A 25,863-nucleotide genomic window follows, 5' to 3' on the forward strand; every position below is an offset into this window, starting at 1 on the left:
TTGAGTCCCAAGCCTTCCATAGTTAAAAGGATGCACAGTGAAGGCTCCATGCCTGCACTCACACAACTCCTGGGTTTCCTTTTCAAAAGTGGGGGAGATTAATATATTTAACTGTGCTCAAACTATGACATGACTCCAATAGATGAATTGTGGCAATTGATTTTTGGGGGGAAATCAGTTTGTTGATTGGCTCTTACAAATATATCCTACAGCATCCTAGACCTCAAACTTTGTATAGAAATGACTAATTATGATCATGATGCATCTCTACAGCAGGTGCACTGACAAAATGAGATTGTGATTGCACATGTCAGATTATCTTGGTGTAAATAAAAGTTAAAGACACCAAATATAACTCCAGATCAGAATGGAATTTTGAGTTAAACTAAGTCTTGCAACTAAAGTCCAAGTATGAAACCGCATACTGAAAAAAAGTATTCGCATGAGCACTGAAGGGAAACATTATTCCAAACATTGAATTTCACATTCATGTTCCCTACTTTAAAATCTTGACTTTCAATGTTTAGCTTTGCAGCACATACTGTAAATGGCAAATGTTGTGCTATCAGGCCAAATCATGTTTGATTCTGTTGAAGCTCCATCTTCAGGGAATGCATTTCATGGCAACAGTAATCCTTAATCTAAACAGTTTACAAAATGGCCTAGTAGTTCCACGTGCATTTCCTTCTGTATACAAAAACCTGCCGTCGTTAATCATTTGGGAATGGGCAACACTTCTCCAGAAAAGGAAATGGTACTCAAGTCATATGTTAGACACTACCATTACTCCAAGAATGTGGAAATTCTCTCCGTCACAAGTTTCTAAGACAAATTCATAACCCATTGTGCTTTCTGTAAACACAGCAGCCTTTTAGAATTCAAGACACAGGACTTTTTGGACAGCCTTTCATTACAATAAACTTCAGACAGAGAAAAGTTGATTTGAAAAAAACAAAGCAATTTTAAGATCAAGTAATTTATTCAGAAGATTCTATTGAGGGTTTAAGAAGAATTGGTCCAGAAGAGATCGGCTCCGTTTGATGCTGGGTTGAGTCTTTACTTCTGCGCCCTGAGAACAAAACACTTGGTCATTCACTGTGCTCCCCCCCCCCCAAGCAAAAATCCTAAAAGCAATAGAATTGTCCAGTAGTTTTCTTTGCACAGAGAAACAGACAGGGTTTCACAAGCCGTACTAGCATGTGTACATGCTGTGTTAGACATGCTATATAGACCACAAATCTACTTAATCATAAAAGGAATGCCTTTGAGCATTGTGGCATACAGGATTAGGATCAGATAAGGGGCATGCGTCAATAGTTTTTTGAGCCAGTGTGAAGTTATTCTGCAGTTTCTCGTCCTTACCCCTTTTTAGTCCGCTATGCGGCTTCGCCGGCTTGGTGTTTCTCACGTTTGCGAGGCTCCCACACTGGCCACTGCAGATGCCATCTACCCGGTTGTTGGTCTCACAAATCACTGCGTCACAGTGCACATAAATCTGTAGGTCGAGAATTTAATACACAGGCATCTCAAGCGATTAGACTCGGATGAGCATCTATGAACCTGCCTTGGATTTTATGTTGCATGAGAAACTACCAAAAAAGCTGTTCATTATACCTGGTCTTCCAGAACATTTTCAGTCTTAATGAAGGTAAACATCTTCATAGAGAAGCGCTTTACATGGCCGGGGACTGCAACCCTCGTGTCACTCTTAACTGGGTGAAAGACCGTCACGTAGCCGTCGTCAAGGTTCTCACACCTAGTTAATTGAGCAAATTATGAACACACATAAATTACAAACTGTAGAGATGCTTACACGTTTCAAACTTAACAGCATAATGATCAGAACATAGGAGAATGCAATGTCTTCTAAGTATTGCTCCAAGTATCCATATCAACAATTATTGGCCCAGTACCCATCCACAATGATGTCCCAACTTGGCAAAGAAGTCCTGTTTTCATGTAGAGTAGCCCAGCAATTCTCCAAGATGAGCTCTAAGTGAGGGTCAGCAGACTCCAGTTCCACCTCAAAATACAATGGCTCCCTTAGGTACTTCACTACTGGGTAATCATCTACTTGGAGGAACTGTACATATGATGAATCTGAGGAGGTCAAAATAAAGATGATCACTGGTAGAGTGGTGAGTGTAAGTAGAACAAAGTTAATCACTGGTAAAGTGGTGCAGAATTTATACAAAGTCAAATTCATTTGCTTGGTAACTTGCAATTTTGTAGTGCATAACTACATTGGGACAAGGTCACTTGGACCATTACATCCAGGGTATACAAAACGGCTAGATATGAGGTCAACATACAAAAGTCTTACCATGGGCAAGTCTCATTTGTACCAACAGCTGTCCTGACCCAAGCTCTGCTGTAGGTTCATTATCCCGTGGTCTATAGTGGAATGCCATAGTCTTCGTCTCACTTACCAAATAGAAGCAGGAAATGGTGTGCCTGTAAGGGCACGGGGAATTTAAGCACTACAGCAGGAAAATTACAAACTCTATTGCAATGTGTGTCAAACAGCATAGCAGTTATACCTGTACTCAACTGGTGGCAACGTGTGACCTTTGGATGAACGATGCATGCTCTTCTCATCAAGGGCAATTTCATTCTCATACAGTAGGTAGTTGTCAAAGAACTACAGATGTGGAATAAGGAATACAATGAAAAAATAACCTCCTGAACCAACAGTGTCATACTCACAATGCAATGTGCGACAGCCAGAGCCAAACTGACCTAAACTATGTCGTGTTTAGGTTTTAGATCAGAGCTGGTTAAATGTAGGCAATAAGTGAGGTTAGAGATGTAACAATGTAGCCATTAGGTCAGAGATGGTTAAATGGATAAAAATGGTTGCGTTTAGTTAGGCATTAGATTAAGGATAGGTATGGTTTGCAGTGGTTAAGGTCAGTAAGATCTGGTAAGGCAGTTAGCCAATGATTAGGAGTGACCTTAACTCTCATATTTAGAGCTTGTATGAATTGGGTACCGGATAAACCAAATTAAAAGTAAAATCTATTGAAGACGAATTTTACAAGACCTGGCAACCCTTCATCGACCACTTCAATAAGTGCACGCTGACCCCACCTACATAATGGTTAACTTAAAAAGAAAAGAAGAAGGGACTGGAGTGTTTTTATTTTTCTTATGATCTTTTACAAAAGATCTGTGCAGGGAGAGTATGAGAGCAAGAGTGTGTTGTTGTTCTGTTTTTTGTTTGTATCTGTATAACAGTTTGTTGTTGTTTTTATGTTGTATATTTTATTTTTGAATTCATACCAAATTATGTCATTGTCTTTTCTTGTTTTATATTTTATAGTTGTTTATACTCTGATGTGTTTATCATATTACTAAAAAATCCAATAAAAAAAAGTATTTAAAAAAAAAAGTCAAAACTATTAGAGGGGGTGGAGACACATACCGTTCTAGTGGTCCTACAGGAATCAACAGCGAAAGAGAAATATGCAAAGCGGTCATCACTGAAAACTGGTTTGCAGGATGGGTCCTTCAGTGTCAGCCAACTAGGGATTAGCGTTGGGACAGATTCCACTTTCACAGCCAGAGCAGTCACGGTTCCATTAGCGTGACACTCTGAAAAGAGTCTATTAGTCAGCAATTTCCTATAGCCAGCCGACAGAAATGCAACAAATTTGATTTGACACATTACCAGTTGTGGTCAAAGGGAAGTTGCAGGCCAGAGAGAAATCAGCGAGTTTCCACTCATTGTTGGGCTCCCACAGAAGCAAGTCAGCTCTGGCTTTGACTGATGAGGACTCGATCAGCTGTAAACAAAGAGCCATCATCAAGGTCATGTTATAATATCTCACACTGCGCTACTATGTGCTAGCCTCAACCTACCTCAAATGCTGTGTCAGGAGAGTTGTATGGCACCACAAGACTGAAGTGTGTGCCATTTTCAGTGAGTTTGTAGACCTCTGCCAGCTCAGGACTCAGCTCCCGATTGCCAAGAATGGCCTGGAAGTTGTGGCCCTGACTCCCATATTTCACACTGATATAAAACATGTTCTGGTCACAGGTGCCAGTGATGCTAGGTAGAACTAAAAACAAATAAGCAGGACACACTGTTAACCACAGACCTGCTTCACACAGACAAAGCTTAGCTTCACCAAAATGAGTAAAAAACAAGAAAAGTTTACAGCGCTAATGCAGCCCACTAAAGAAATGGCAATTATAAGCACTAAGCCTAAACACCAAAAGAGCTAAATTAACACTTTGATGAATAGATGTACACTGCTACACAGAAATATGCATGTTAAAGAAACCAAGATTGGGATGTGATCAGGAACACACAAGAAAACTCATCTGCCATTATCTGCATGAGAAATACATAATCGCCATAAAGTAGACAGATGCCACATGAGCTCACCAACATCCCGCAAAGATTGCTCCACCTCTAATGTGTAAGAGAACGTAGTTTGCTCAGGATGAATGACAAAATCATAGGTCAGAGGCAGGAAGTAGACTGTAACCCGGGGTTCAGGATTCTGTGAGGGAAATAAAAATATGTACTAGACTTCACTAAAATGGGACTATATACACACAGTAAAATCCTCTGTGAAATTAAGCTTAAGGACGATTTCACCCATTTTCAACCTATTTTCATATAATTGGTCCTCACTAATGCTCATGATAATATGGTATCATTTGTCTCTACTCGGTATGTGTCTCAGAGGGAGACATATGGACATTTCAGAAACCCGCCTACCAGTGACATCCAAGGTAATAGATTAGAAACTGCAGGCTTTCTATTCCAGGAAAGTTAGCACGATATAATGGAAGCCATTGTTCTCGCGTTAAGAACTTTTTTAAATCTTGTTTGAAAAGAAAAACCTGCCTAACGATGATGTCACTGGTAGGCGGGTTTCTGAACGGTCCTCTGAGACACATACAGAGTTAGAGTTAGTGAGGACCAATTAAATGAAGATAAGTTGAAATGGGTGAAGTCGTTCTTTAAGGGTCATATACACAGAGTTACACATATTTTTTTTTTTACTGTGAACATACAGTACTTCTATTCTTGTTCTAGAAGTGATTCCGATTCAAATGGCCCAACAAGTTGAGTGAAATGTACCCACATTTAGGCAAACAAGTCATCTACGGTACATACACGTTTCAGGACGGCATGGTCAGAGAAGGGCACTTGAAGAGAGAAGGTCTTGGAGCCATTGGAGTGCGTGTGTTCCTGGATGTGGAGGCCCTTGGCATTGCACTCATCAACAGTGAGCACACCAGTGGAAAAGGTGATGTTCACCAGCTCCACATCATGGAGAAAGGTCCCCAAGAGGATGCTAAACACCCTCTCCTCAGGGACGGTATCTGGAACAGCAGCAAAGTGGTGGGTTGAAAGCAAAACTAATTTGTAAGCCAACTTTTACTTTATTCTCCATTCGAGTAAAATAAAGTGAACGTTCATTGCTAATAATTTATTTTTTAATTAAAGACTGAATTATTTGGGCACCCGCTGGCCTAGCAGTTCGGGCGCATACCACATATTGGATGTCAAACATACGGCCCGCGGGCCGGATCAGGCCCGCTAACTAGTTTAATCCGGCCCGCGAGATGATTTTGCAAATCAAAAATTGTGCCAAAAATGTTTTTGTGCCAAAAATGTTTTAATTGTTTTTTGGCCAAGTCTACACCTGCAACCACACGTAACTTCCACTTTCCTCTTCTTCTTCCTCGTCTTTGTATTGATATTGTTTGTGTTGGAGCGCCTCAGTGCGGCTGCAGAGTTCATGTGCAACCTCTTCCAGAGAGAGATAGAGACACCAGAAACTCTGCTGGAGACACAAAACAAACTGTGTAGACTTGGCCCTTTGAAATAAAATGTATTTTGGCACAAAAAAAAAAAAAAAATCTTAACGGTTATCGATTAATTAATCGGTAAGGCCTAACGGTAAACGGTTAATAAAATGTCTCCATTTGGCCATCCCTATTTGTGAAGTTTACATTTTCAGAATGTGCTTGTACTAACTAAGACTAAGTAAAGTAAACAAAGAAAACTATCTGAAGTTGTTGTTATTGTTATTATTAGTTATTATGCCATGATTTTACCGGTCCGGTACCGGTCCCGGCCCTCTGGCCCTCTGGCCCTCCTCCATGTGGCCCCTGAGCTAAAATGAGTTTGCCATCCCTGCTCTAACGCAACCCAGCGTTGCGGGTTCGAGACCCGATCCCGACGACCTATGCTGCGTGTCTCTCCCCGTTTCCTGCCTACCTTCTATACTATCAATAAAGGCATAAGCCCAAAAAAAAACGATATTATTAAAAGATATATATACATTTGTAATAGTGCTGAACTGCAGTAATTTAGGTTATACCATTTGCCATGCGTTGAGCTTGAACCACTTTAATCTTATATACGACTGGGGACCCCCAGGGCTCTATACTAGGCCTGTTAGTATTTCCCTCTACACCAAATCTTTGCCAAAAATAGCTGATCTACAATCTCCAGATGCGTTGCTAGCTTGCAAATCTGTTATTTCAGCCGAGTGGCTAGGGTTCATGTGATTAACTGGGTCTTTTTCAACCAAGAGACTTACTGTCAGAGAAGTTCAGAGGCTGGGGCATCATAGGGGTGGTAATGGGGAACAGCACCTTGTATTTGGTATCAGCCTGGGTGTCTTCTGACCACCAGAGCAACTCCAGCATTGGTTCAACCGTGTAGGTGATGTGGTACTGGTAATCTGGGGCATGACTCTGCAATAATTCATGTCACATTAATAAAACATGCAAATAGACCTACCCTAGAATGATGCACATCAACATTCTATCCACAGTGTCCCAACCTTGTAGTAACCATCCGGTGATCCAATTGGAAGCTCAGTGATGATGTGAGATTCTGTAGCTGACAGTGTGTAGCGGCGGGCAGCCATCTGAGATTTATCGAGCCTCTGACCATTCATTCCCATGTGCATTTCAAAGACTTTAATGCCGCCATTGATTAGTGGCGTTATACGGCGAGGTAAATGCCAGGAGATCATATTCTCAGTAAAGAGCACACCACCTATTGCAGAAAGATTGGTTAGCAGTAGTACTGCAGCACACCTTTTTTAATTTATAAAACACGGTTTATTATAAAAGACTCACCCACGGGACACGCAGCGGCAGAGTTGATGACTATGATATCATGTGGCAATTTATAATAAGTGCTCACTTTGAAAACCTCCATGGGAACTCCAGCCACCTAAAGAGATACATTTAAAGTGACTTAATAAGAAATGAAAACATGCAGAGTGCAGGGAGGGGGCTTGGTTGCTTACATTCTCAGTGTAAGTCCTTGCTGTGTTATATGAGCTTCTTAAAACCAGGCGGCTAAAGGTGGTCATGGCTCCAAAGCCAGCTTCTTGAGCCTCCTTCAGCAGCATCACCACTGGCTCAGGAGTGTGAAATGTCATCTTCCAGATACCATGAGCAGCACCGGTTGTCTGCAGGGAATTTAAAAAAAAAATCTTTCATTCATGTTTTGACACTCCTTTGAGTCACAAAAAACATAACATGCAAAGCCTCAAAATACTTAACATACACCGGGAACTGCCTTGAGTTTAGAGTCATCTGGAAGTTTCATATCCTGGCCCTCATCTTTAATGTCAGGCACGAGCTTTGATACCTTGAAATAGACAAATATTCAATCATTAAACTGGCCATTTTAGATATTTTAAATATGGTTTAGCATATTCATATCTGGTCCCATTGTCGAGCGACTTACTTCCATGTAATTTCTATCACAAAGAATCTCCTCCGAGCTCCAGGACGAGTCTTCACAAGTTTGAGAAATATCATGAGTAACTACATCTGATGTATTTTGGTTGTACATTCGAACTCTCAAGCTAACATTAAAGGTGTCATCTTCCTGGGAACATAGAAATGCAGAAAACAAAATGCAGTAGATTTAGCACTTCAGATGTCTTACTGTCCCCCCCCCCCTCCATGACGCAGTGATAGAAAAGTATACAAAACATTTTTTTACATACATGATTGTCCACATAACAGCCCATCAAGGATGCATAGATTCTGGTGTTACCCCATGGGTCAGATTCCATGCTATATCCACATTGAGCAGCCAAGACTGGTGTTAAATGCATGTGTTGAGAACCATCTGGGAGGGGGAGGGGGGAAGCATTAATAAACATTACAAGGATTGGTTTTGGTGACCCCAGATATAATTAAGGATCTTGTTTTTATTGAAGTCCTACGGTAAATGAGTGCTGCTGGGGGGAATAAGACTTCAATAAAAACAGGATCCTAAATGGATGAAAGTAAGTGCTGGTAGTCTTTTCGAATAAACCATTTCTGCCTGAACCGTGCACCGGTTACTTTATGTACTTTGAACGACGTGTCTGATGAGTGCTTGCTTCTTTCTTTTTCCAAATATAATTAAGACATACCATCACTGATGGCTTCAATTTCTAGTTGGTTCCCCACAGCGAGAGCCTTGTCTAAGGTCAGCCTCATGACATTTCCCACACAGTCTGACTTTAAACCACTGCCTGTTTTGAGGAAACAGATGATTAACTCAGATACAAACTTAACTTGAGGTATGATATGAGTGATTTTTAGCTCATACATTAACTTCAATTCATATAAAATGACTTGAGGTACATAAGTTTAGCATGAATTAAGCACTTACTTGGCTGTGAATTTGAATTTATACTTGGCCTCTTTTGACCCAAGATGACAGCAGGGATCAAAATCCATGTCATGCTGAAATGAAGACACGTATCAAGTCTACAAGGATGTTAAAATGGCTTGTGAAAAATGTATGCAAAAATTCTAGAGAAACACTTACAAACTCCAAATTCTCCTCATAATACAGATCAGATGTAGTTCCACAAAAGTGAAGAGCAATTCAATCACTGGGAGAGTTTGACATTAGACCCCAGGCAGCCCCACACACATCTGAAACACAGTGCTTGATGACATCACTAATTCTTCAACAGCTGTTTTGTGTTTCAGTGATTCACTATGCACAGGTGACACATGTCAGTGATAGGCTACACAAGGTTTGTAGCCTGTGTGGGTGTAGCCTATCTCTGCAAATCCCTCTTTGCTTCTTAACTTTTAAGGTTTTCACATGTGGATTAACAGCCATGTCTTGACAAGCAGGGAATTCATATAGCAGAGCTTGTATTACAAACTGATAATACATTAAAGTGGCCATCAGCAGTGCATAATATCAAATTATATAGATACTAACTAGACAGCTACTCAGGACAGTGTGTGTGTGTGTGCGCGTGTCTCTCTCTCTTTATATATATATATATATATATATATATATATACATAAACACGAGACCACAAACATATTGCATCATAAAGAGGAGCTACAGTGTGGAACCTTATGTGAAATCAAATTTTAACAAAAGATAAAGATCCCTATATGTGCACACTTCAGGAACATAATCTTTAGCCAAAGAAAGTGCATGAATAATGCCACTCCAGTGAAATTGAGAATGAGGTGCTTTTTTGTTTGATTATCCCAAGTATGAAGGGATCAACTCTTTAGTGAAGTGTTCCATTTGTTTTTTTCCTATGGCTGGATGATTATGATTATCTTGCACTTTTTAAATCACTCAGGAAAAGAGCCTACTGTAAATTATTAAATGCTTCAGGAAGGGAACCTTTCTTGCACATTGTAATTGCTATGCATAGGAGAGAAGACAGCATATTTTGTTTATTTTGTTTAGGCTGTAAAATTACTTGTGTTTAAACTTTAGGTCTGACCAGTTACCACTGCAACTGTACTTTTGGTGTCTTCTATACCCATGCAGGTTGGGAACTTTGTGAGCATGACACAACATTTTAATAATACAGGACACTGTCATCAAAAACCTTTTATTGCTGTATTTACAAACGCAAGAAATAGACCACCGAAGTCTGACGTCATTTACACATCCTTTGTTTGTCTACCTGGTTCGCAGTTTTCCACCCCCGTTCTGAATCCCATAGACGTATTTAATATCGCGTCAAATAAGAACTGTGTTCCAAAAATAAACAAATGACCCCGGCGTGTTGACTCTTATGGATATGAAGCATCAACTGACGGTGAGAAAACGCTAATGTTACTTCCGCCGAATTAGTTACATTTTCGCCAGAAACAGACTGTATCAAATATAAGTGACTGACTATCATAAACGATACAGAACCCCCTTCCCTGACAATAACGCCGACACGCGGTGTTTATTTTTGGACCACAATTCTTATATGAGACGATTCTAAGATGACCCAATGTTATTCTCCATAGAGAAATTACTTCCGCAAACCTGGGGATGAACGAGTCACGTCAGGACTTCGGTGCTCTATAGCCCAAACCTTATTGTTACAGTGTGCAACTTATTTTGTCATGATTATTGTTCAAGTCAATTTTATTTTATTTTATTTATGTACAGCTGAAATAATATATTGAATCCATATGGGCATTATCAGCTCCCCAAAACGACGAACAGATCACATTTAATTTGCCTAATATTTAGATTGAAAACATTGAAAAGTAAAGTCTTTGGTCTATTACATTGTCAGTATCCTCTATTGATCTTGTGCTGCTGGTCCAGTAATGTTTGTTGTAGGCTAGTTTTGGCATCTTGGAAATCTGGATTAAGCTGTAGGGCCTGCTGAAAGTCGCTCTTGGCATCTTCGAAAAAACCTGCAACAGAAAGTTAAATATGAATATACTGTATGTTGACTCTATGCAGTGATGCCATGTCTTCTTATTATAGGCGACTTTGGGCTTGTTTTTCTGTAAAGTAGCTCGTAAATATTGGATTTTAGGCTTTAAAGTGTGTTATTTTGGCTTGCTTGCTTTTTTTTTCATCGTTTAAACCAGTTCTCAAACATTTGCATGTCGACAAGGACCCAAATTAATGTATTTCTCCACAGACCCCCCCACCTGAAAAGATATTTCAAATATAGTCCATATATTTCCCTTTTTCTTTACAAGATCTTTTCGCAAATAGCAGATCTACAAGCTCACAATGTGTCTGCGAATGCGATGCTTTGTTAGATCGGCTATTTTCAAATAGCCAATGTATATAGGTTTATGTGTATCCATGTTTAAGATACTGTGAGCATTTGAATGAATTGGACATGTATACAGCGCCATCTAGAGTCTAAAAAAGATATAGCAGCTGCAGTTATGTCACAGTCACTCCGAAGTAATATAAATGCCCTTTCATAATAGAACAAAGCATGTATTTTATTACCTAATCTATAACGAATCAGTCCTCTGTTGTAGTATGGCACCTCGAATTGACTATCAGCCTGTATTGCTTCAGTATAGTCTTCCATTGCCTCGAAGAAATCCACCCTGAAGTATTTTATTTGCCCTCGGTTGTTGAAAGCATGAGCCAGCTTGCTAGCTTGACATGTCCTGTAATTAAGGGAAGAGGTTTATACAAACTAGTGTAAATGCCATACATACAATATAAAGTTAATACAGGTGCTGTCCAGTTAGCCCTATGTGGCTACTGGTAGCCCTGAAACATGACTGTCATATCATGAAGTCATGGATGAACTTCAACCTGGTGTTTGCACTTTCTCCATTTACGGCCCGTACATCTACATAAACGTTCAGATTTCAAATATAAAGTGTTTATCCCATGGCCACGGATGTTGCAATTCTGTACGGGCCCTCAGAAGTACCCGTATCTTCCAAATTGTTCAATAAAATGAATTTTAATCCAATTGGTTGCCATTTTCTCATAGAGTTATAATGTATCAGGGTGCAATACACCCTCCCAAGCGATAGGGTTGCGCAGTTGAAAGCATATGGCGAAAATACAAACTGGCCACCAATTGGATTAAAATGCTTTTCATTGAACAATACGGAAGATACGGGTACTTCTGAAGGCCGTACACAATTGTAACATCCATGGTCATGGGGTAAGCGCTTTATATTTGAAATCTGAACGTTTATGTAGATGTACGGACCGTAAATGAAGAAAGTGCAAACACCAGGTGTAAGTTCATCCGTGACCGTCGTGTATCCATGGCTAGGCTACTGGCTAACCAACCACACTCAGAGTGTGAATGATAAAGCAAGTACTAACGCAGTAGTATACCTCATGTGCAAGCAGGATGAGATAAATGTTGTGTAAAGTTCTTCTGCCGGTTGGAAATTCTGTTTCTTAAACTCTGCGTGAGCATTTTCGATAGTTTTAGAATGATCTTCTTCCATGAACTTAAGTGTTACGGATCCGGTATGTTTGTTTACCCTGTCTTCAACAAGGAAATGACGAGTGACGACATGTGCCGACATGTGATCCAATCAGGTTCTAATGCGCTGATTAGAAGTCTGGGTTAAAAGCGCTCATTTTTAAAGTTCCCTAAAAGTTTCCCTAAACTTATATAACAGTTTATACCAACTGGATTCATGTAGCCATAGTGCTTTCTTGGGTTTAATGCTGTTTTTTAGCATACCTTTAGCATCCCTTTGAAGTATTCAATCAATCAATCAATCAATCAATCAGGTGCACACAGAAATATAACATTTCCCAATATGATGTTCTCTATTTTGTAGCTATTATTATATTATATATAATGATAATTATCATCATCATTATTATCATTATTATTATTATTATTATTATTATTATTAATAATTTACAGTACCGCAGGGGGCAGACTGAATATACATATAAGCTATAGCCTACATTAAAATGATTAGGCAGATAGCTACTGTAGGCCTATAATTGTTATCTTCTAAATATTATATTAAAATCATGGAACAGATGGATCAGTAAATATGATAAAAACCAGCATCACTAATTATGACAGGAATATTTCAGGCCTCTAATGGTGTTAACAATAGTGTCTCTTCCTGACATAGGTTATAAACAGTGACCTATTACTGTATCATTGTCATATTATGCTGATAAATAGGCTACTATTATACAGATGTTTTTCAATTTGAGAGAGAATGCTTCAGTGTATCGTGGTATATATACCACGATCAAAGTGGGTGGTGATGATGTCATCAAAAGAAAGGATGAAATTACCTACCTGGGCTCCATCTTGGAGGCAAACCTCTCTGGTAACAAGAACGCCGAAAAAGTGATCAAAAATGTCAACCAAACAACACGCTATTTGTGGAGGATTGATCGTCTAGTCAGTAAGAATACTCTGAAGATTCTTGCAGGGGCCCTCATTCAAGGTCATTATGATTATGCATGCACTTCATGGTATCACAACACCTCCAAGGCCTTACAAACAAGGCTCCAAACATCCCAAAACAAACTTGTAAGGCTACTTCTTGGCCTCAATCACAAAACCCATCTAACCCCTGCTCATTTTGCTAGGATTGGATGGCTTAGGGTTGAGGACAGAGTACAGCAACTTGCTATGGGCCTGGTCTTCAAGATACACCACAACATTGGGATCCCCCTGTATATGTCAAAATACTTCCAAAATGTTAATGAAGTCCATGATCATAACACCAGAGGCAGCTCCACAAATCATGTTCAACCCAGATTTGACTCAACTAAGGGAATGAACAAGTCTTAACCTACCCCCCCCCTACTCCCCCCCTCTTTCATTTTCTTCTTTTGTATATATATTTTTTTCTCTCTTCATACCAGTAACCTGAAAGCTGATTGTATGACATTCTGTATAGTAGTGTGTATATCTGTCTGTCTCTTATATGTCATCATGATTTGTGTGCATGGGGTTCTCATCTTAAACAAGCCAAGTGCTTAATGAGTCTTCCAGTTTAGTAGACCTTGTATTGTGAATTTGTACTTCCATGTACTGTGATTCTCATGTCTTACTAAATAAAAGTACATCAATCAATCAATCAATCAATCAATCAGTGGCCTCCCTCACACAGTTAAAACAAGTGTTTTGTGGCTGCCTTATGCCTTACGTGAGGTATAAGGCAGCCACAAAACACTTGTTTTAACTGTGTGAGGGAGGCCTGTGAGGGAGGCCAGTGACTCGTTCGTTTCTGCAAAACCATAACATGGAAGCAACCCTGTGAGCAAAGCGGTGAGAAATTCCTGCATGGGTGACCTCCCAGGCCAGGGGTCAGTTGCCCTGGTGAAAAATGACACCTCAAGGAATTAGACGTTTGAGCAGACACTTCCTTTATGCCCCATTTATCTCCGGACTGTGTGGTCAGGCTCTAGCAGTTCAAGCCCTCTGACCCAGTGGAGGAGGATGTAGGCCACTGGGTTGACACTGTTGAGGTGAGGCACACGCACACAGATAATACAATACAATATACAGCACAATGACACACAAGTGGTTAGAACTCTTGAGCGGGTCATTGCATCACAAGGACTCACATGAAGAGGTCTCCACAGGTAAGATGGTGCAAAAAGTAGCAAAAGGAAGGTTGTGGACTAGAGGGTAGACATTTCAACATTCTAGTGGCTCAGCCAATACAAACACTGACCATATAACCACACAGTAAAACCTGGAGTGTTACTGTAATTTAACATTGTGGATTTTGTGGTGTACACTGTGACGTCCCCAATCTGATTCCTGGCTTGGGACCTGCATGTCATTCTATCCTGTTTGTCTTTGCTATCTATCTCAACAAATCAGTACGACACTTTGCACAAATTACATTCCAATCTTACACAAAATGAGCTGGTTCAACCCTGCAACGGATTAAAACTGGGCAGGGGCCTCTGGGCCAATTAACTTTGAGGGCCCCCCACACCACCCAGAATGGGCAGTCGGCGGGCACGCAAACACAGCACTTAGGTTGTAAGGCATTTGTGGGTCAGGAAAGCACATAATAGAGATCTGTTTACAGGATCTATAGGAGGGCTGGGGGCCCTTTTACCGCCATATAGGAGGGGCCTTTTACTGTTTATGTATGTTGTGTTTTCTTCAAAACACACGTTATATAGGCTCTATACTTAATTCTTTTCGCTTACTACTTCCTTTTTCTATGCAGTCTCGTAGATCATTTTGTATCTCAGATTTATTTTTTGGGCGGTGAAACCGCCCCTATAAGTGAGGTTTGGATATTTGTACAACAAATCCTATGCTGTGATTTGCCAAAAATGTACCCCGCCTAACCCTGCACCCTGATTGGCCAATCACAGTCTATTCAGGACTGTGATTGGCCAGTGTCACATGACACATGTGCATAGCCCTATATAAGAAACCATAACTTAAAAAAACCCATAAATTTGTTTTTTTGAAGTTATGGTTTCTTCCATCATAAAGAGTGTTTCAATAAATGTATTTATTTTTTGTACATGATTGGTTGACTCCATTCAGTATTGTGATTAGCTAGCAAGACACCGCCCACTTCACACAGGGTGTGATTTTTATATAATTATTACTATTTAATTTGCAGAAGAACCCTCATCTTTCAGCAGAAGGTCAAAAATAATTTACTTGCTTTCTTTGGCACAGCTGACCTGCATACCTCTGGCAAAAAATGCTTGTGTTCAGTGACCCGGGAGTTGGTGTTCTGTTCCTTCTAGCACCCCAAATATTGTACACTGGGTACTTTACTTTTTCACTGTTTGCTGAGAGAATTAACAGAGAATATCAAAATCCACTCGTGGTCTGGCAGAAACAGACCAAACATCCATCAAAGCCACCTCATATAACCTCTTCAATGACAGTAAACCGCCAGCGGAACCGCAGTGTTGTGCTAATCCTTAAAAGGTCACTTTTAGTTTCAGATAATGAATGTGTCAACTTTGATCATATCAGAAAGCTCTTATAATAATATCAGTCAAGTGCAACAGTATAAATTAGTTCACACAATAATAGCATATTTGTTGTAATCCTTTTAATGGTGTAAAAATATATTTCACATATGGGGGTCGGAGGGTTCTCATTTGTCATGATTTATTCACTAATGCACCATTTATGATTTGGGGATTTCATAAACTGATTGACTTTCTGACTCTAAGTGAATATATAGCTGGATATATTGGAAGTGATGAAACGCAATAATGATAATAACAAAAACAAATGAGCAGACAATATTGGAACTGGAACACTATTGAAGTTGATAGATTATGTTTGTGGCATTCTCTCCTGAGTGGACAAAATTGGTTTACTAAAGAGCTGGAGAGATGGGATGTTACTGAACAAACACTCTATAGCAATGACTGCTGTCAGAATAAAAAGTGTAACCTTTTAACAAAAAAAAATATTTCATGTTTGTTTAAGCAAAAAAAACAGCACTTACACCCATTTTAAATTAAAATAATTCTTTATTTGTATTTAAAATCATTGTTTTATTTGATGGCTTTGCTGCCCTTGCTTTTGGCCTTTCTGCCCTCAAAAATGGACCACGCCAAGCTAAGTGGCCATGCCTCTGGCCTATAATGGTGAAACTCCGTTATTTCATCCTCGTTGGACATGAAAAAAAAATTTCGAATACGAATTCTTATAGATTTAATTTGTGGCCTTCAATAGTCTGCAGTAGACAAAACAGAAAGCTCAGTAAATAAAAACCCAATTATCCAAAGGCATAGTTTTCTTTCCACCTTCTCCCTCCAAAAAAAGCATGTTTAGCAGCCGCCTTCAAAATCCTTTCCTCCAACTCCCCTCTGAATGCTATGTCAGTACCATTCATCCCAGGATATACTGGCCCACCTTTTCAAATGCCTGTGTGTGTGTGGTATCCATGAAAGCCAGTGGAATGGCAAACAAACAGAAAACAGCTGGGTGGTAAAAGGAAGGGAGAGGATCCAAACCAGACTAGAGGTAAATGTTGGACTGTTGACTGACTACCTCACACAGACATAGCAGACAGGAGAGTACTGTTGTCAGTGGTGTTTCAGACAAAAGAGTAAACCCATTCCAGGGCAAACACGTGCCCTTTTTCTTCCTTTGGATTTATGTTTTTTTGGACAATGATTGAGGTGTGAAAAGGAAGTTGTGGTAACCTGTAGGCTACAACTAGTAGCATTCTGTAGTACCTAAATTAGTTCATCAAGGCAGGGCACTTGCCACTTACACAGATTTGAAAGTTATTCATTCATTTATGAAATAAAATGTTTAAGAAAAAGAACTTCATCTGACCTGTGATCTTTCAAACTATTTCTGTAAAGTCATGGTACATTTTAACACATTGTTAATAGAAATATCAGTTCCTCACTAAGATATTTTTTCCTTTCCTTTCCTTTCCTTTCCTTTCCTTTCCTATATTGGCACAGAGTCATAGGATTTCAGAGTTATATAAAATGCACGGATATAATATCTCTTTTGTATCATCACTTACATTTTTGGGACCAAGGTGTTGAATCTCCCAAAGCCCTGATACTAAGTTAAGCTGTTGGCACTACATTTCTTCTAAGGGGAAATGACCCCTGTGACATTTTGCTTTGGGTAGTATGCTTCCCATACATCAACTGTAGCTTATGGGGTTATTGATATGATCATGAAGAGTTTGACGTAACTGAAATTATACAACTGAATATACTCCTGTAGACATATTAAGCTATGTTTGTGAATAGTAAAACAGTACTTCAAAATAGTACTTGTAATGTCAGGGTTTACAAACATTGCAAATGTTTAAAAGAAAATGTGGGCAGCCCCACAATACATGTCGGACAATTTCGTTTTCATGTTCCTTTTCAGTGGATAATAAAACATACAGGTTGGGTCTTTACCATGTGTGAAAATACGTGTATGTAATATTTGTATGTAATATTTTCGAATATTTCCTAATTTCTCCAGTCATAGAGAAAAAGCTCACGGCTTACTCACCTCATGGGCTAATAAACCTACACAAGAAACATGTTTGTGATTTCTCTATTGTTCAAATTTATTCACTTCTGTACATGATCAAATTTGAAATATTACATGTCACATTTACAGGAACACAGTAGATCAAGTGCTCTCTTTCTTACCAAATTAATTCAAATTATGCATAGTATTTAAAGAAGAGCATAGGATAAAGTACAGATACAAATTGATTGCAAGAGCTTATACAGCTTATACAAAAATAATACGATACTAATAGTAGCATTTTTTTTATGACATCTCATGCAGAGAGGTTCAATTTGACACATTTTCATCTAGGCCTAACACACATTTTCACACAGAAAACAAATATAAATCTGTCAAAACAGGATATTAATTTCTAAATGATACATTTATCTAAGAGGCTCATGGCATACCAATAGAAACAATATACAACATCATTGCTTATTACACATTATTCCTATATTAGGTATTTGGAGGATATTTTGTAAATACTGTATATCTGACAGCAGATTGAACAATATCAGACAATGGTGCACTTTCAGTCATCATATATTCAAAGTGATCTGACGTTCCAGGTAGTTTATTTTTCAGCGTGTTACCAAATTGTGCCACATAGGTTTTGTGCGTCACAGCTCCAGATGATCTGTGGTTGAACACCATTCGAGGTAGAAGGAGCTACATGCTTGTTTTGCAGTAGTCCGTAGCTGTGACGCTGACAGGAAGCTCCCAAGCTGACACTGCAAGGCTCTGCAGAGGGTAAATAAACAAGAGGTCAATCTATGGGGTGGAAGCATTTTAACACCAATCATCTGTGAGAGAATGTATCAATCCTTACCACTATGTCTTCCTTTACGCGCGACCCACCATGTTCTCAATCTGCTCCACTCTGCTTGTCACATCAGCTAGTGAGAACAGTCAAGGAAATTAATTTAACTTAGTGAGACAGTTTGCTTAAACATTTATGGGGAAATGATTGCTCACGTTAACTCGTTTCAACATTTTAAATGGTTGCCCTTTCGTACTTTACTATGTGAAGGTTATTCTGGGCGGTAATTGTTCAACTTTTGTATGCACTTCGGCATGTTAAAAACGTTTTTATTATCAGGTGTAACACACGTTATACTGTTCTGTGTGTGTGTGTGTGTGTGTGTGTGTGTGTGTGTGTGTGTGTGTGTGTGTGTGTGTGTGTGTGTGTGTGTGTGTGTGTGTGTGTTGTGTATGTGTATGTGTACAACAGAGAGTATTCCCATTAAATTCCTATTACCACGAGAGGATCCAAAATGCTATATGCGCTGGCTACTGTATATCATGTGCTGTGCTAAGGAAATGCTTTTTATACAGTGATTCCAGTGACAGAAAGGATATATTTTGCTGTGAGCTGCAGGATGGCTGCTTGTGTCTGCTTCTGGAAAGCCAAACGGGCCTCGCATTTGCAGGGGTCCTCCACCACCACCACTTTCACCTCTTCACCGGCATGAAAGTGAAATTCACATTAGTGCAAACTGTGAGTGCAACAGATCATATTAAAAAAACTAAGTATGCACAATACACGTTTAAATCATCAGTGTTAATTTGACTCTGACATCAAAACCTTGACCCAAATGGACCCGTCCATTTTTACACTCTCAAAGTTAAAATAACATGTTACTGTGGATGGTTACTGTGTACCATACTGTCCATCCACCCAACATTTCCCTACTAGGCCACAAACCAATAAATGAACCAACAAATGCAAAACAAATACTGTATGTGGATGTGTTATTGTGGATATATACGTACATAGATGGGAATATTGTACTAAATAACAAACCAGATACACAGACACATTCCTTATCACACTGGTCAGAGGAGCAAAAGTCATAGTCAGAACCACAGTAACCTTTATGTTCTTACGTTTCAGGGCACATGTTTTCATGTCCTCGTTCAAGATATAACCATTCCGGCACTTGCAGTAATACGAAGCGTTGCTGTTGACACATATGTGCTCGCAGTCATGTCCCATGGCACAGGGGTCCACACCTAGAACAAGTCAGGGTTAAGGGATAGCGATGTAAAGCAGGAAGCATGGGTACAATTTCATAGGATGGAATGTTGTTAGGCATCTCTAGGTGGTACACTAAAAGTAATTGACAATATTAAAGGCTTCTGAACTTAATGATTCACACATGTATGTTTAAAATTGGTTTAAGATTTGTTAAAAGTCTCACTTTCAATGGATGGCAAAGGACAAAGAACCCTATTTGGATTATTATTGATGATCTTTTACCTAACATTTTGCCACACCCAGTTTTGATGAAATTGTAGATACTAAGGACACTTTTGTCTGAGTTTGGTGGGCAATTTTGTGTAAAGGTGTATGTACTCAGACGTTGCCATGTTGACAGCTTTGCATTTCATGTCACATGATGTCAGGTAGACAATTGATGCAATCATACACCTTCAAGCCATCTCAACCATGGTCATTTGCATATGGATTAGTGCACCATGGGTTGTACGACGAATAAACAAAACATAATTAAACTAAACTACAACATAACAATGTAACATCAACAAATAAGGACAGGGCAAGTCAAACTCCAGACACATACATGAAAATACATGAAAATGCATGTAGAGCCTCATTTGTGCGAAATCATATAAACGGTACAGGCTGCAGAATCAAATCCATAGTAAGGAGAGATGTGTAATTGTTGACATTTTTATCTTGTGAGAAGAAACCTTCATCCACAAATAAGTTTTTTCTTGTCAAATAGATTTTTGATCTCAATGGGACTTCCAGGTAAAATAAGTTAAATGTTAAATGCATTTCTTTCCCCATAAGTTATAGTCAGCCATTTCAATTCATTTCAGTCAACTTACATTCCTGAGTGATTATTGGTGAGGCTCTACTGCATGATTAAATCACTGGAATTATTTAATAATATCACATTAAAAATAACAAAAGTTCAAAGCATTGACGATGCTTTGTTACAAGTTTGTGATTTTTACCAATACTTTACAGTGGGATTAAATTAACAAATAGAAGCTACTATTAACACATCTGCAGTCCATGTGGGGGTGGGGATTATATTATTTGATTATTTATTATAATTTTATTTAGTTTTGTATCTGTCCACATTTTACATACCGAATGTGGTGTACACTTGACCACATACTTTTGTTTTTAATCACTCAATATAATTTATGAAATGTTCATCGCCCCCTGTAGACTGAAGATGTCCACTACTGAGGAACTACAACCTATGTTAGCAGGAGAAAGGTCTCCTCCGCTCCTCTTAGGCCTACCGCACAGGGTCTCCCGAAACTTGGAGGTGAGCTTCTCAATAACGCCATAGGTCTCCACGTAGAAGACGTGCTCCTCCAGAGGAATGCTCGCCATCTGTTGCAGGGAGCGCATGTCAGCGCGGTCTACCCCAACGGCATAGATCTCAATGCCCGAACCACGGGCCGCAGCAGACACTTCCTCCACCTGATCTTGAGGTCTTCCATCGGTCACGATGATCGCCACCTTAGAGATGTTCCTGGGACGGGGCCGGGCGCCAGACTGCACCGTGAAGGCTTCATTCATGGCCGTCTTAATGGCAAGTCCCGTCATGGTGCCGGCTGCTAGGGGCTCAATGTTGGAGATGGCTTTCTTCATGTCGAGCACATTCAGGTGGTCTTTGAGAAGGAACTCTATCTTGACCGTGCTGGCGTAGTTGACTACAGCCACTCTAGTGGCATCTGCTCCCACCTCCAGTGTGTCGACCATGTCAGCCAGGAAAATCTTCACCTTCTCGAACTCACCGGGACGCACGCTCCGGGAACTGTCAATGATGAATACCAGATCCAGTGGGCGGCTCATGCACTGTTTGTCTGTTTCTGATGATCAACCAAAGGCACTTTAGTTCCTTTCACACTAAAAGCCAAATGTGTTATTCAACGAACAACATTCATTTAGTTTATTTGTTGACATCTTTCAGTTAGAATGGTTCTGTTATAAAATCCAGGGCTGAATTTTGTGAAAGATTGTTCAAATTGTTTTGGGATGCATAACACAGGGTCTTCGAGTAACAGAAGGAAGCTGTTGGCTCTCACGACCAATAGTTGTGCATCGCTGCAGTGGTAAAATGACAGACAGGTTAGCTTCTAGTGAAATGATATAGTATGTCATAGGAGAGCATACTGTATCTTCTGCGGTAAACAGTTCACCACAGACTTTTCATAGATCATGTTTGTTTCTCATTTCCCTGAAAGCAAAAGATGCCCGGCTAGCCTCAGGTGAGATCCCCCAATGATCTCTCCTGTGTTTCCCTTCTCTACTTTCCTCACAGCTTCCTACAGCAGCAAGTTAAGACTATTCTGTTCTCTTTTTTTTTTAGGTTAGGTAGTTTTAACTGTCCTATTTCTCTGGCCTTGAGCATTGGAGCTGTACTTGTTATATGTTTGCTTTGCAACTCATTAAGTGTATGTTTATTTTATTTTAATTTTAATCTCACCTCCCTGTCAAAATTAAAAGCATTTCATCGACTGACTGAATTAATTAGATCTCTTCAATAATGTTATTTGTACATCACTATCAGTTGTCAAATGAAGTCAAGAAAGCTGAACTGGAAAGCAGTGAGGTACATTGGTTGGGTTGCAAAATAAACCTGACTAGGGATATTCTACCTGGACTGATGGTGGTGATGATGCCGCTTTGGGTACTGACCGGTAGCATCAGGGGAGTGGTGGTCTCCACTGGTGGCACAGTAGTGGGTGCCAATGTAGTCACTGGTAGAGTTGGTGGCACAGTGTGCTGGTATACCTCAGTTGTTGCTGGCAGAGTTGGTAGGGTGGTGGGGAGGTATACCACAGGGGTAGTTGGCACTGTAGGTTCTGGCTTAACCAGTGGTGTAGATGGGCACGGACCTTTAAATTTGTAATGACCCACTGCAGGAAATGGGCCTTTGACTCTTTGGTGGTGGGCTACTGGTGGAGATGGGCCTTTAAATAAGTGGTACATATGTGGCTGCAGTGGCCCCTTGAAATGATGGTGGTATGGTGGCATAGGGACTAAAGGTCTGTGGTAAGTTGCTGGTGGAGATAGAGGGATGGGTCGATACGCCAGATGTGGTGGCATCCTTGGTGGCTGGTGGTGGTGGTAATGATACCCTCTATACCTGTAATCACTGCCATGAACTATGGGCCACCAGGAAGGAGAAGCGATAGAGCACATTAGTATGTTGAAAGTAGTGTAAGTTGTCTTTTGTGTATAACATACTACTACAGCTTACTGAATTTTAGTAAGCTGTCTGTGTAGTACACGATTTTTAAGGGCAGAGATAAATGATTAGTCGAAGCATGAGTATATTTTCAGCCGCCTATGTGTCGTTTCATACAAGCTGATGGATTATAAGGAGGTGCTTGTGAAACTAATTCAGTTGTTGATTTCATGCATGTATTCTTGGTAAAAGTATTGTGTACTTCTGTTATGGCCTAATCAATAGTTAAGTTAGACAAAAATACTGAAAGATGTTAAGCCAGCCTTACATTTTGGGCAATTTTCAAACTTCCATAGTTTTTAGTAATTTCCATAGCTTTACAACTTCAAAAACCATTAACCACTTGAACCCCAGCATCCATATTCTCGGTGGGACATTAGCCAAAAATAGCCGATCTAAGGAATGCCTTGTGAGCTTGTAGATCTCTAGAGTTGGTAGGGTTTTTGGCAAAGATAAGTTGTGCAGATGGAAAAAAGCAATTAGGCCTAGAGTTGCAACTCAGGTCCATTTTATTAAGAATAGAGAGTTTAAGTGGTTAAAGGACAAAATACTGTAAATGCTACAAATGTTACATGAAAATTACATTTGCTTCGCTTTGACATAAAGCATGCAATAGCTAGAAAATGAAAAGGTTATAACTGAAACTGTGATAGAAAAGTATCCCAAATGGTACTAGGATACGTGGGCACCAAGGAAGAGTGGGCAACTCTGTGTTAAATTGGCTATTTCCCCCAAAATGAAAAAAAAAAAGTTTTTAAAGGTAGGTTAAGTGATTTTCTTTGGTTAAAATAAGTGTTAAATAGCTCTATATTCTGATAGTACTCATTGCTATAGAGTGTTTGTTCAGTAAAATAAGTCTCCTTGTCTCTCCAGCTCTTTATAAAACAGAAAATGCATTTTCGTTTCAGTTTCATTTCCAATTTTATCCAATCAGGATAGAGAACTCAATCAGGATATAGATTAAACAAGTGAAATTTGGAAGTGAACACTAAGAAATGAGCAGGCAAAATTGGAACTGGAACACTATAAAAATGAAGCTTAAAAATGGGTACTTTCTCCTGATTGGCTGAGATTTTGACACCTACCGGAAAATGTATTTTCTGTTTATTAAAGAGCTGGAGAGACGGGGAGACTCCTGTTACTGAACAAACACTCTATAGCAATACTATCAGAATATAGTGCTTTAACCTTTTAACAAAATACTTTTTGTTTTAACCCAAAAATATCACTTACCCTACCTTTAAGTAAAGTTAAGTATACATGATTAGAACATGCTTAAACATTCGACAATTAAGGTCTAATATTTCTACAATTGCTACAAAACCTGCATATCCAGTCATTTTGGAGCGTAAACAAGAAGTTGAAGGATAAGTTTCTGTCTGATAATGATGTACCATGCATGTTAACATTTACAAAACTTGAGACCATTTTTCAACAAAAAGAAAATACATTTTGGACAAAATAGCCAATATTACATCGAGGTGCCCAGATGTCCTAGTGCCCACCTATCCTGTATCCTCATAAATCTGTAGGGTGAGCCAGCCTACAGCGTACAACTTACTGGATGGGTTCAGGGTCCGATGCGGTGGTCTTTCAATATTTCTGGTCTGTGCAAAGCTTTGAGCAGATAGTTGCTGATGATCCATTCCATCAAGCATGTATGTTGCCAATACATCAGGCAACAGGAGTGAGATGCAGTAGCAGAGACTCCAGAATATAGACTTCATTATGGTACAGTATAGTAGCCTAATGATCTGTTCAGCAGAAAGTCTATGATGCTCTCTCAGCTCGGACCAAGGAGGGGAGACACATTTGAGGAGCGTTGACTGCAATACGTCAACCTTTTTTGTCCAATCCAGACGCGGAGCGAATAGCCTGTCATTTCACGAGGTCATGTCAACAACATGTCCATCTCCACTCTGCAGTTGGAGAGGATCAGTTGTTAGCAGTGTGGTAATGGAAGAATTAGGCCTACTCGCATGTTTTACTTACTTACTATTTTAGAATGTTTATGCTGTAACAGTTTTGGGCATAATGAGGTTTCCGCCCGACAGACAATATATTTATATTTATATTGTAGGCCTATGCAGAATTGCTGCTAAACGAGAATGTATTGTTACTGCAGTGTTAGTTCTTTTTATTTTCATTTGTAATAAATTGTCACTGACATCACAAGGTATTCTTAATTTTACGTATGGTCCAGTATATTATTAATTCATATCAGTCACTGTATTCCAGTGGGGCAAGGCAGCCTACTGTAAGTCTTAAACAAAATATATATAACATAACCCTAAACCTCAACAGTGGGATAAAATCAATATGGTAACGTATTATGCAAATGAGCCATGCGGTCGAATGTAAACAAACCGCTAGTGCAGACCGTCATGGATGAACTTCAACCTGGTGTTTGCACTTTCTCCATTTTTGACCCGTTCATCTACATAAATGTTCGGATTTCAAATATAAAGTTTACGATCCTGGCGAGGATGGGAGTTGAACCTGTGACCTTCTGCTTGTACTTGCAACAGACTATTTCTACATTGCAGCAATGTAGAAATAGCTGTTACAAGTACAAGTTCGGTATTCAAAATGTAGGCCTACTTGACTAAAAGTAAAGGTAGCCTACTCATTATGCAGAAGCCATTCTTTGCAAGCCATAGCAGATCTACAAGCTCACAACGCATTGCTGATGTGAAGTGTTCTGAGCTTTTAGTTCGGCTATTTTTGGCACGCCACACCTTCATACGGCGGAGCATAAATTAAGCATGCCCACCTGCCAAGTTTCGCAAATCCAATCTATCCGATTAATTGAGACGTGCCCATTCATTCATTAACACATATTTCAGCAGACTTGCAAATTAGTAAAGCTTTTAAAGAGCACAACATGCCAAAGTAAACCGAAATAACTGAGCAGAACG

General features: G+C 39.6%; 2 protein-coding genes and 1 pseudogene across 3 annotated transcripts; all 3 read right to left on the reverse strand.

Annotated features, from left to right (window-relative positions):
* Positions 1-977: 977 nt before the first annotated feature.
* On the reverse strand, positions 978-8,726 carry LOC308102888 (annotated as a pseudogene). The gene is made up of 19 exons (XR_013935000.1): positions 8,654-8,726; positions 8,412-8,513; positions 7,998-8,122; positions 7,733-7,876; positions 7,550-7,633; positions 7,287-7,451; positions 7,114-7,210; positions 6,813-7,030; positions 6,567-6,723; positions 5,132-5,340; positions 4,391-4,508; positions 3,862-4,061; positions 3,425-3,785; positions 2,541-2,641; positions 2,324-2,454; positions 1,914-2,100; positions 1,615-1,756; positions 1,363-1,495; positions 978-1,069 (listed from the first exon to the last, which is right to left on the reverse strand). The product of XR_013935000.1 is annotated as an uncharacterized misc_RNA (transcript).
* A 1,115-nt stretch (positions 8,727-9,841) lies between these two features.
* Positions 9,842-12,227, reverse strand: ttc32 (tetratricopeptide repeat domain 32). Its single transcript, XM_080453410.1, has 3 exons — positions 12,080-12,227; positions 11,222-11,388; positions 9,842-10,665 (listed from the first exon to the last, which is right to left on the reverse strand). The coding sequence occupies exons 1-3, from the start codon at positions 12,193-12,195 to the stop codon at positions 10,538-10,540; spliced, it is 411 nt and encodes a 136-aa protein (XP_080309536.1). The 5' UTR covers positions 12,196-12,227; the 3' UTR covers positions 9,842-10,537.
* A 6,150-nt stretch (positions 12,228-18,377) lies between these two features.
* On the reverse strand, positions 18,378-24,672 carry LOC308102889 (uncharacterized protein; the record flags this gene model as incomplete). Its single annotated transcript, XM_080452743.1, has 6 exons — positions 18,378-18,449; positions 19,042-19,166; positions 19,596-19,721; positions 20,988-21,563; positions 22,353-22,862; positions 24,507-24,672. The coding sequence occupies 6 exons, from the start codon at positions 24,670-24,672 to the stop codon at positions 18,378-18,380; spliced, it is 1,575 nt and encodes a 524-aa protein (XP_080308869.1).
* Positions 24,673-25,863: the final 1,191 nt, after the last annotated feature.

This window comes from Gymnoscopelus braueri, assembly GCF_963280865.1.
Source record: "Gymnoscopelus braueri genome assembly, chromosome: 16".
Lineage (NCBI taxonomy): Eukaryota > Metazoa > Chordata > Actinopteri > Myctophiformes > Myctophidae > Gymnoscopelus > Gymnoscopelus braueri.

Bases quoted from the DNA above. Each gene is read 5' to 3' on its own strand.
- ttc32 (XM_080453410.1), bottom strand. From the start codon at position 12,195: ATGGAAGAAGATCATTCTAAAACTATCGAAAATGCTCACGCAGAGTTT. The intron at 11,389-12,079 runs GTATACTACTGC...CCTTAATTACAG, and splicing joins TCATCCTGCTTGCACATGAG to GACATGTCAAGCTAGCAAGC. The intron at 10,666-11,221 runs GTAATAAAATAC...TTTCTGTTGCAG, and splicing joins ACTGATTCGTTATAGATTAG to GTTTTTTCGAAGATGCCAAG.